The sequence below is a fragment of the Typopeltis vanoorti genome, chromosome 25 (genome assembly GCF_054136105.1).
Source record: "Typopeltis vanoorti isolate ZY-2024b chromosome 25, IOZ_Tvanoo_1.0, whole genome shotgun sequence".
Taxonomy (NCBI): domain Eukaryota; kingdom Metazoa; phylum Arthropoda; class Arachnida; order Uropygi; family Thelyphonidae; genus Typopeltis; species Typopeltis vanoorti.
The window spans coordinates 47621814-47634617 of NC_143573.1; the positions used below are offsets into that span (position 1 = coordinate 47621814).

Here is a 12804-nt window from a genome sequence, read left to right on the forward strand (position 1 = left end):
GCAACTGGAATTTGGACTAGGGAAATTTTTGGAATGCAGAGGTTATTTCTTTTACTATGTTAGCACACTTTTTTTTTATTTTGAGAACTAAGGCTTGGATTGTGGATGTGAACTTCGAGTGGAATAAGAGATGATGATTTGTGATTGGTTGTTGCTAATGGCAAACACTTCAGTATTACTGTCTGCTTGGTCAGCGAAATTGGAGAAGGGAAGCCAATTTAAGTTGTGGACATTTGAAGTACCCAAGAGGATGGCTTTCACTATTAGAGTATTTCAACTGTAGAAAGTCGAACTTTAGACAGAGAGAGAGAGTTTAAGAGGTTAGAGTGGTTAGTAGTTAATTTTGAGCCAAAGCAGATCAAACAAGAGGTATTTGAGGTTTTGCAATCTCTGGTATATGAGTTCTGATGAATCTACAAGTGCTGACCTTGTGACAGAAAGAACTGTGTAATGTGTAGCATGGGCAGTTGAGATGGCAAGTGATTGTTGAGGTTGCCATTTGGTAAGAGTAGTAATTCTGGTTTCAATGACTGTAGGTGTGCATTGTTTATATTGCTGTTTAGGTCATGTTGAAGTGGATGCAGAAACTTTTTTTTTCTTGGAAGAATTAATATTGATGGGTTGTTTGAGGGGGGGGGGGGGAGTTTTTTTTATTTTTTTTATTAGATGTTTTGTTTTTTAAATTATTTTTGTGATCCCCAGTAAAGTTGCATTTCTTCGGGTTTGTGATTCATTATATGTGTGGAGGAAGTGCAGCATGCAATCAGAGGTGACAGACTCGCAAACATACCACACAGAGAGAACCTGGTCTCATGTCCATAAGTGGCCTTGACACCTCCTGCCCTGCAGTCAGCCACATGACTGTCTCCTTCCATCGTAAACTAGCGAAATAAGTGGCTGCAGCATTTGGTACTAGCTGAGTGGAAAGCCCCAAGATTTGTTACTGATTCAGTCCCACACACACACACACACTAACCAGTAGAACCATTTTACTGCAGTACATTCAAATGGAGAAGAGTCCGAGCCCCTACAGTATGACTGGCATGAGGGAAGGTGGGGGGGGGGGGGGGGGCAGAAACTGGAATCCTTGCTCTTGTGACCAAACATGACTGCAGCCACATAAGCAAGGTGGAAGATATTTCACTGGGCAATAAAAGACACCTACCACCTAGATAGATGTCTTTCATTGTCTAGGTAGAGTTGAGTTAGGTCAAGCTTTTGTTTAAGATTTTTTTTTTTTTTAATCCAAATCCTCACTTAGGTTCTCTTCTGTTTTGTATTATACTGAGATGCATTTTTGAAGTATGTAACAAAGACAACTATGCAATAATTTTTGCCATCTACAGCATTAGGTTTCTTTGCTATCTAAATTATTACACTTTGATGGGAAGTTTCTCTCACTCTGTCTGCTTTTAAGTAACATGTTGATTGTCATGCTTTTACAATGCAGTTTCTTTCATTACTTCAAACAACTTCGATTTTATCATGCCACTTGCTTTATCATTTCTGCTCATATACCATCTTGATTTGGTGCTTTTTTCATTGTTTAGCTATTATATTTACATGTAAATCCTGTCCATTGTATAGTTCCTCCAAGTGTTATCTTCACCTCTTCTGACTTTCCTATAGTATTGCATCTCCTTTATTAAACACATTTTCACCATTTGACATCTTTTGTACATCTATAGTACCTTTTCTTCAGTCTTCTGTACTACAAAGAAATTGTGTTTCGTAATCTTACATATATCTCTTTACTCTTATTATCCTATTTATTTTTTCTTTTATTTTTCTCATCTGTTATTGAGATCACTTCTGTTTTGGGTATTGCTTCCTTAATCCCAAACTATTTCCTCCCTCCTCCCCAAACATTTTTCTTCCGATAAGGGTATGCGTATCAGAAATGATAATGATGATTTGTAGTACTTGGCTGTTATTTGGGTTAATTTTTTTTTAACCTAAATAACATTGAAACCTGGTTAAATGATACTGAAGTAGTCGTTCCACACTTAGCATTTATTTGCTGTAGTCCTTGTGTCCTTTTGTGTGTGAAAGAGATATGAAAAAAAAAAAAAAGCCACAAACAGAATAACAAATTGAAGTTCATATCAAAAAAATTAATTTGGAAGCTGTCAGTTTCATAATTATCTCCAAATAAAGTCTTCACTTCAGAAAATTTTAATAACTTTGTAATTAGCTATCGTAAAAATAATCACAAGATGACTCTGAAATTGACCATAACTTATCCAGTGCAGAAATTAAATAACAACATTGTGATCAAATCAGCAGACAATCAAATTTCTAATCATCTTCAACTGTGACATATTCTTCTAGGCTTTCCTGCCATAAACATATCACACATCTTCTCCAGCTATATATATATAAAAAAATTTTTTTTGAAAAAAAAAGCATCTTGTTATGCTCAAGGTGCTACTTTAAACCCAATTAAGCTGCTGACTTCCAAATCTTTCTAAATTTAGAATATTGTTCTCAAGTTTAGGATGGCATGCCAAAAACTTTACCACAAATTCTTGATGCTATCCAAAATGAGAGAAGAGCAGGTCAGGTGATTCCTGTGTACACCACAGAGATGGATGGTCTAAACATGATATTAAAGTAATTACTGCCCTTCAAAGGTTACAGCCACTTTTGTTTGAAGACAATAAAATACAGCTACACCCTCATTAACTGTGTCTTACTATATGTCAGAGTTGGACATTGCTAAAGGAATATGAGAAAAGGTTACTTACTGACCTCTGAGATGAAATGCTACAGAAAACTTTTGAAGATACTATACACTTCTCACATAACAAATAACGAGGTTAAAAAGAAAATCCACTCTATTGTCAGAACACAAGAAAATATCATCACTAAAATATGTTAAAAACTGATCTAGTGGATGAACACATGGCTAAATCAGATAGTTAACCTAAAATAGCACTAGAGGACTTGATTTCAGGTAAAAAAAAAAAAAAACACTAGGTAACCTAGAATCACTTGGATAAGATAATGCAAAATAGAACAATTCTTCATTCTTCACATTGTTAAGGAGAGCCCAAGACAAAAACACCTATAGAGACTATGTCAGGACTATCACCTTTAAGACGCTCTTGATGGTCTACATACACTATGGGTGAAGAAAATGTTAAGTAATCTGATTTTTTTTTTAAAGAAGAAAAAATAATTATTTTTATCATTTATTATTTAATTTATGATACTGACCAGGTGGATATTGGGGAGGTGGTCCTTGAGGTGGTGGAGGGCCCATTGGAGGGCCAGATGATCGCTGCTGTGACTGAAACTGACCTTGATTAGATCTATTTCTCGACATTCCTCCAGAAGACATTCCTCTTTGGCCAGAATTACTTCGGCCTGCACCACCTATAATTCCAGATACAGGTCAAGGTATATTTATAGAAATGCACCAAAAATTTACTTAAATTTCATAATTATAAAATAACAACAATGGATAGGTTAGTGAATAACCAAGATAGAAATATCGATAATGATTTACAGATTGTAAATAAACAAGTCTTAGAAAAATCTTTTTTTATTATCATCATTATTATTTCTAGTATTTCACCTAAAGTACAGGTGATATATTGAGGTAATTATAATAACATGAACAGAACACTGCACAATATGAGTAAGCAGAATGATAAATAACACACACACACACACACACACACACACACACACACACACACACACACACACACACACACACACACACACACACGGCATGACAATTAAATTCCCTCCAATAAGCTTCATGCTATCACATGTAAAGCAAGTGACAGAACCATATTATTGTACATGTATATGTTTGGACATGTCTGTTGGGTCATATCAAAACAATCAAGCCAGCAGTTGACAAGCTGTGAAAGAGTTTGCTTGCATGTCTGTTGCTTCTGGCAGAAAAATGAGTGAACAAACTTGAGAAAAGTGCAATAGGTAACATCAAATTTTGTATAAAGTTAAGAAAAAATGCCAGTGAAACTCTACACAAGTTAAGAGTGACTTATGGTAATGAAGCCATGAAAAGTGTGTGGTGTTTTATTATTATATGATGCCTCCAACACTATTACACTACAACTTGCCATCGGTCTCCCTTAATAATCCTTCAACTACAAGACACTACTACCATTAACACATAGCTCACCTACCACCACTAGTATATATTGTCTGTAATCTTTTTTTTTTATTGTCTGTGTGTTTGTTCTCATGGCCGATTTGCCTGTATGAGGGATGAAAAACCTGAATTTCCAGAAGAAAAATCGCTGCTATTTCCATATGAGTCCATCTAACTCCTCATCATCGTCCGGTAGCATCCTCTAGCAAGAGGGTTGCAGCAGATGAGCAGCTCTTCACCCTTTCTCTCTGTCAGTCGCTTCCATCATTCTTAAACCAGTCCATTCCACGATGTCATTAAACCACTCTCTAGTTGGTCTTCCATGTCTTCTCTTCCCCTCAACTTTCCCTTGTAATATAGTTCTTGTCAGGTGTCCCGAAGAACCTCTCAGAAGATGTCCTGCAAATCTAGTCTTTATTTGCATAATATTCTTTAACAGTGTTCTTTCCATCCCAACTCGTCTTAAAACTTCTTGATTTGATATTCTTTCTGTATAGCTAATCTTTTCCATCTTTCTATAACACCACATTTCCAATGCATTAATTCTTTCCATATCTCTCTTTCTTAGTGTCCATGACTCACTTCCATAACTTGCAATACTCCAAACTGTTGCTTTAACTATTCCAATTCTAACGCCTATTTTAGTGTTCTTGTTTATTAAAATTCTCTTCATTTTCATAAATGCCGATTTAGCTTTACCTATTCTATTTCTAATGTCCAACTCTGAAGTTCCTTTCTCTGAGATCCAGCTACCTAAATATTGAAATCTTTCCACTTCTTCTAAAATCTTTCCACTACATCTTATTTTTACATTATCTCCTATTTTTCTACCCATTATCATTATCTTGGTCTTTTTTGTGTTAATTCTTAGTCCATACTCTTTACAAGAGTTTTTAATTCTTTGAATAATTTGTTGTAACCCATTTTCACTTTCTGCCATCACTACTACATCAACTGCATATCTTAAGTGGGATATTCCAAAATGCAAAATGCAAAATGCTTGCATAAAGCTGGGTAATTTCTCCACACAGCAAGAGCCGTTCGTAAACTGCAAACTGCCCATCATAGTCCAAACACATGGCCGATCTTTAAAATTTCGATACCAAGGTCTTTCGATACCAAGGGGTGCTTAAGGGTCAAAGCTGTATAACTGAGAGGAGACCTCCACATAGCCTTTAAAGGAATGCGGAGAACCGACCAGGGCTTCTGACCTAATGTCCAATCCTCACCTTCTCGTGGTGCACCCTGTTGGGTATCTACTTTGATACTGAACGAACGAGGATGGGCTGGCAATTTGGGATTTAGCCGACCAAATTGTATTCTTATTGGTTAAACCAAAATAAAAAATGATGGCACAACATGACAAAATTTCATGCCGGCTGGGGCGTCGCCCGGTTAAACAAGGCCCCCGTTGTTTTCGCCAGGGAACCAGGGCGAACAGCGAAAAGTCAGCTACTGGAACAAATCTGAAAACAAACCCCAACTCAACATCACCAGAGTTAAAGATCGGTACTATCAACGTAAGAAGCCTGAATGGCAAAGAAATGGAGCTAGCTGAGGAATTAGATAAGTACCAGATCGACATAATAGGGGTGACTGAAACAAAAAAGACCAAAACTGGTGAGATCTTTCTGAGCAATAAATACAAAATGTTATATTCAGGCAATAACAATCAAGGAAAAGAAGGAGTAGCCATAGTATTCAACACAAAATACGAGGCTAATCTTCTTGAATGGCAGTCAGTCTCAAGTAGAGTAATGTGGGCAAATATGAGAATGGGGAACTGGACAAACACCTATATAAAACTGGATTATTACACGAAGAGTCATTCATATAATAAGATGATTAATTTGATAAAAAAAAATGCTGAACTTGTTTAAAGAAACCAACAAATGACTAGTGTCAAGACATCCCCTGGTACCAAGAATTTAAGGATTCTCAAAAACAGGGGCTTGCTACTGAAAACTATTGTTGATATAAGGATCCAATGTGGAGGCTTATCAGGTTTGCTAGATAAATATCTACCAATAGATATTTATATAGATATAAGCCCCCATATTGGCAAAATCACCCCTTTTATAAAGAACACAACACACTTCAGAAAATGCAACAAAGTCATCAGAATGGAACCTACTGATCTACTTGCAAGCCTTGATCATGAATCTGTTCACCAACGCACCAAGAACAGAAACCTTACAACTACTATAAGACCTCTTTCCATAGTACACTGTGGATCTCTTCAAACATTGTAAATAGCACTTTCTTGAAATTTCACGAAGAATATTTTGAACAGAAGGAAGGATTAGCAATGGGCTCTTCCCCTTCTCCCTTGTCAGCAAATCTATTCATGGAGTGGTTTGAAGAGAAGGCCATTCAAAACCAGTGAATATGACCTAAAGTTTAGGTCAGATATATCGACAGCATATTCATTACCTGAATAACATAAATTTCTTCACTGGTTTAATCTACACACTACTATCAAAAGCCTCAGGCTGGTATAAATAGCATGTTTCCATTTGAGATTCTATGATCATCTATAAATAAAGAGATTTTTAATCACACATGAAAGTGTACACTAAAATTACATTATTAGACTAATAACCAGATTGACTGCTCTGATTTTCATTCTGAAAATCAGAGCATTCAAAATAAAATGCTTAAGAAAAATAAATAAGACACTGGTCAGAATGCAAAACAAATGAGCAAGTCAAACACGAATTAAAGTATAGCAGAGATATCACAGTTATAATTCTTAAGCAGAAATTAAGATGGTTTGGACACCCCCAGAGAATGTCCTTTCAAAGATTGCCAAATATAGTCTTGAATGGAATCATTGGAAGAAGACGATTGAGAGATCGATCAAAAAGAACTTGGCTACAGTCTTTGAAGGAAAGGTCACAATTATTGAGCTTCAGACAGATGATAGAAATGATATCAGAGATAGAACCAAATGGCAAAGATTTGTAGGGAGCTCACAACCCATCATCTGACAGAAGAAGAATTAATGCTATAATACAATATTAATCCTATGTGTATTGCCTACTATATCCTTCAATCTGGCAGGATAAAAAAACAGTTTTCTGGAGAAAAATCCTGCCACTTTGATTTGAGACTGGGGCATCACTGTTATGGAGAGCTGAGAACTTCTGACAGAATTTGCATCATCACATATTTTTGATTCTTAATATAGAAACCTTGTTTTAACAGCACTGCTCATAGCCACAATACATTGTGACATAACATTAGAGTGTATTTTGCCACTGCTCTCTAACACTAGCATCATTCCTGCTTTCATTGTAAATAGTTAAGACAATATTTGCATTTTGGATCTTTCTTCTTTCCCAACAACAGTGTTGCTGATCTTGAGTTTTTAATACCTTCATATTACCAAACTTTTTAATAACTTATACAAATAATAATAACTGGAGTTTAGTGCTTAAAGAATTCTTGATAACTATATAGACATCTGATTAATTAAGAATTAATAATCAAGTATAATCTAGAATTAATAATTAATAACAATTATGTGGTGAGCACATAGCATATAATTAGACAGTGGTGAAACCATTTCAGATTGCAGCTGAAAAGGAACTGATATCCTAAAATGCATACACTAAAGGTCAGATAAAATAGAAGTTAATTCAAAAAGTATTCTACTATACACACAGACAGTTGAAAAAATTATTTAATTAATATAGATTAACTCACAAATATTTTGATTCACATACTGTGGATCATCATTAGTGTAATGGTTGGAAATTAAAAAATTAAACAAGCAGGTGTATGGAGAATGAAATCTCTCCTTATATGCAGCCATACAACAGACATGGTAAAAACCAATACTATTAGGATGAAATGAAGTGTATGCATGTGGTTGAAAAATGTCTAATGGACCTATAGCAACTTCTATGCAGCAAAGTTGTTTTATTCAATTTAATCCTGTACGAAAAAATGTCCAGAGCATGGTCTGCCAGACCAGACTTGCCATCAAGATGATTAGACATCGTTTTTATTTTATGTTCTTCAAAGCAGACAGATGCTAACAGATCTAGTCTGCAACAGATCTTGTACCTGCAACTTTGCCAAAGCAGGTTAAGTTGCAAGTACAAGAAACTTTATATACTCCAGAAAGCTGATCCTTAGGAGAATGGATGACGGTTGCTAGACAGATGTATGGTTTGAATGTGGTAAGGAAATTATATACTGAGAACTTCAGCTATCTTTGCTGATGTACCATGAATATAAAGGATGGGAATGGCTTTGTTGTGATTTGGTGTGTTGATTGTAGGAAGAGTTAGTACTGGTGGTGTCAGCAGGGAAGGGGGGGGGGCAATATTTTTATTGCGATTGCAACCATTGGCTAAAAAACCTAAACCAAAAGTTCAGTATAATATAATAAACAGTATAATAAACAAATAAATAAGCATTTTGAGGAAGGCATACTATTGGGATGGGTGATTATGTGAGAGAGATGAGAGAGGAACAGAAATAACATCCTATTCCATTTATTAATTAATCTGAAAGCATGTTCTTTGTGGTGCATAATCCATTATTTTCTTCTAAACTAGCAGGATTGAATGTGGTGGAATCATTTCTGGTATGTTTTCAGGAGAGAGACCATTATTTTTGATCATATTCACTCTATTGAAATTGTGAGTAACTCCTACTGCTTGGAGATGATGTAAGAGTGAGAAGGTAGGACAGATGTATCAATGTTCCCTTTGACACTTTCTTTTTCAGTGTAAGAGGGTTTTCTGCTAGTTGCTATTAGGTACTTCCTCTTCAACTAGTCATATGCTCTGCTTGGTCTTGAACTTTTGATTCTTCTTTTCATCCTAAGAAGGGAGACACCTAAGCTGGTGTTCTCCTGCACAATTAGTGCATTTGGGTGTTTTGCAGTTAGTCTTCTTTGCACTCGCTCCTTACCGCCACATCAAGTATGATGTTATGCCTAAAACAATGTTAAAGGTATAACTGAGGAAGCATTGTTTATTAGTTGTTTATTAACTGTATCAAAATCTTGATTTATTAAAAAAATGATGTGTGATTAGAAAAAGACTCCCCGATCTTTCTTTAACCAAACATTCAAATTTATAGAGACACATGAAGTAATCATGTTTCAGACCATAGGATATTCCGGTATCTATTCTATGCTGTGCCAAGCCAGGCTTCCTGTTGATAATGTAAGATTGGTGTCCTTGCATTCACTTTCCTACTGAGCATCAAATTTGCCTGAAGTAAGAACAGTGACAATTGCAAGGAATTTGATAAGCACCAGGAAGAGCATTTATTTTTGGAAGATGGAAACCATGATGATAATTTGTTGACAGGAAGTAGCCACTATACTGTACTTCTTAAGAATTCTGGAAATTGGTTCTGATATGCTAGAAATGTATGGGATGAGGACTCGAGGTACTGATCATAATTGTCTCCTTGTTATTTGAGCTAGAAATCAAAAAGATGTTGTATGGTCCTTTCTGAGAAGCCATTCAGTTTCATATATCATTTGATGTTTAATAGTTCTTGCTGTAATTGTTGAGGTGCAGAACATATGGAGTGAGCACATCATACTAAAGTTTTGATAATTCCGCCTTCTGTGATGGATGATGAGCAGATTGATAGTTTTCGATAAGTGGAAGTAATTAATTCACATGATGGTGAGTGCAGAGTAGAATACCTAAAAAGGAGAATCTGCTGCCTTTTTCTATTTCCATAGTAAATTTAATTCATGGACGAGTAGCCATAGTATTCAACACAAAATACGAGGCTAATCTTCTTGAATGGCAGTCAATCTCAAGTAGAGTAATGTGCGCAAATATGAGAATGGGAACTGGACAATGAGACTTATTTGTGACTATGGTCCCAGAGAACGTTCTACTAAGGTAGAAGTGGAGGAATTTTTTGAGACTCTAGAGAAAGCTACTGACACAATGAAAAAGGAAAAGTTGGTCCTTGTTGGGATCTAAATAGCAGAGTAGGAAATGATTGTGAGACATACAAAAATATTTTGGGAAAATTTGGAGAAAAGAGCAAAGCTAATAATAATGGCAAATATCTGTTGGATTTCTGCTCAGGACATGGATTGGTTTTTATTACTAACACCATGTTCCAACATAAAAATGTGCACAAATTCGCATGGAGAGAAGAGGCAAGGAATAAGAAAAGTCTCATTGACTATGTTATTGTTGATAGTGATGTTTTCTCCCTGGTGCAAGACATCAGAGTGTACAGAGGATTTGAAATTGGAAGTGATCACTATTTAGTCTTGAGCAGGATAAAATTGAATTTCATATTAAAAAGAATAGCATGTAAGAAAGTTTTGAAGCGAATAAAATTTAAGCAGCTCTCAGATGTGAACTGTAGACTAAAATATACAAAGAAAATTGAAGGAAAAATGAAAGAGTTTAAGAACAGGAACCAAACCTTGGAGATTCAGTGAATTCCTTGAAGAAAACCCTTATTGATTCAGCTAGAGAGGCATGTGGTGAAGTTGTCTGCAAGGATAGAAAAACTAGAACTCCATGGTGGACACAGGAAGTTAAAGAGGCAGTGAAGGAAAAGAAGAAAGCATATCAAAAGTTCCTGGCAAATAAGTCAGCTTGTGCTCTTAAAGAATACAGAGACAAATGCAAGAATGCTAAACACTGTGTAAAACTAGCTAAACAAAAGTCATGGGAGGACTTTGGCAAGAATATAGAAAATAAATATCAAGAAGGTGGCAAAATATTCTGGAGGTTGTTGAAGAAGCTTAGGAATGGAGAAAAGAGAGCTGTAAAAGGAGTTAGAGATGATAAAAGTGACATGAAAACGGGAGAAAAAGATATCCTTGAAGTATGGAGTAATTACTTTAAAAAACTGCTAAATGAAACAAGCAGTGATGACAGCAGTGGTAAAAAAACACTGACCAGTCATGCAATCAGGAATACATATCTATACTTGAAGTAGAAAAAGCCATCGAAGGCTTGAAATGTGGAAAGGCAGCAGGAGTAGATGATATTCGACCAGAAATGCTGAAGTATGGTGGAATAAAAGTCTTACAGTGGCTGCACTGCATGGTTCAGAAAGCTTGGACAGAGGGACGAATTCCCGATGATTAGAGTAGAGCTCTTATAGTACCCATATATAAAAAGGGATATACAACTGAATGTAAGAATTACAGAGGTATTTCCCTACTGAGTGTTCCTGGCAAGATCTATGCACGTATACTCGAGAAACGGTTGAGAAGAATTGTGGAAGAAAAGCTGGGTGAAGAACAAGCGGGATTCAGGCCAAATAGAGGGTGTCAGGATCAGATCTTCACATTACGACAAATAGTTGAGAAAGCATGGGAATATAATAAAGATCTGTATTTAAGTTTTGTCGATTTGGAAAAGGCATATGACAAGGTGTCAAGAGAGAAGCTATTCAATACGCTATAGTTATATGGTATCAATGGGGCATTATATCAAGCAATACTTAGTCTTTATTTGAGTTGTAAGTCAGCAGTTAGAATTGAAGGAAGTACAGGAAGATGGTTTAATGTTAAATCTGGTGTGAGACAAAGATATACATTATCCCCTCTGTTATTCATTATCTATATGGATCACATTATGAAGGAAAGTGGTATTAAACATGATATCAAAATTGGAGATGTTAATGTCAGCTCTTTGCTTTATGCGGATGATGTTATACTTCTAAATAAATCAGCTACAAGTCTGCAAGATTTTCTGACTAAATTGAATAACTGTTGTAATAGATATGGCATGAAGGTCAGCAATAAAAAGACAAAGACAATGAAAATAGGTAGAATCATTGAAAATGTCAACTGTGTTGTGAATGGAGAACCCGTGGAACAAGTAAAACATTTCAGCTACTTAGGCACGATTTTTAGTAAAGATGGTAAATTAAATATGGAAATAGACAACCGAATCAACAAAGCTGGTATGGTAGAAAGTCAACTGAATAAATTCATATGGAATAAGAGAGAAATTAGTCGGAACACTAAATTAGCTGTATATAAGACAGTATTCAAACGAATTTTAACTTATGGATCTGAGAGCTGGGTCAGAAGAAAAACACTTGACCAAAGACTAGAGACCGCAGATATGAGAGTCCTGAGAAAATTAGAAGCGTGAACAGATTGCATCAATGGCAATATCATATTAAAAACGAGGATATTAGGAAAGAACTTGACATCGTCAACATCCAGGAATGTGTTAGCAGAGCTAATCTCAGGTGGAATGGTCACTTAAACAGAATGGGCGAGGAAGGATTAGCAAAACAAGTGTTCTATGCCAAGTTGGCAGGAAAACGACCCAGAGGAAGACCAAGATATAGGTGGATTGATACGGTACAAAGTGCCTTAGACGATAGAAATATAAGATCTGATAATGTGGGAGTCTTGACAAGTAACAGACTGATTTGGAGGAATATTGTAGATATGAAGTTAGTAATGATGTACCGTATTTTCCGGTGTATAAGATGCACTTTTTTATCTTAAAAATTCATCTTAAAAATGGGGTGTGTCTTATATAATCAAGGTAAAGATTGTTTCCTGTTTTCAAAGTCATATTCACTCCCTTTTATGTTCCAAGATCTTTGTAGGCGGTTAATGGTACAATCAAATTGATGCATGACTTTCACGTGACTTCTAGCACGTCACTGGCTAAGAACTTTGCATGGTCAGAAGGAGATTT

At 35.8% G+C, this 12804-nt stretch overlaps 1 protein-coding gene across 4 annotated transcripts in view; it reads right to left on the reverse strand.

The window, feature by feature from the left end:
- The window catches only part of Cpsf6 (cleavage and polyadenylation specificity factor subunit 6), a 467838-nt gene that overhangs the window by 324606 nt on the left and 130428 nt on the right, over window positions 1-12804 (reverse strand). For all 4 annotated transcript variants that reach the window (XR_016550513.1, XM_090414582.1, XM_090414580.1 and 1 more), the window contains exon 8: window positions 3220-3378. Coding sequence is in view for 3 of the 4 variants with exons in the window: in XM_090414582.1 (XP_090270708.1) it covers window positions 3220-3378 (159 nt within the window). In the remaining variant the exon portion in view is untranslated. The remainder of the gene's footprint in view (window positions 1-3219; window positions 3379-12804) is intronic.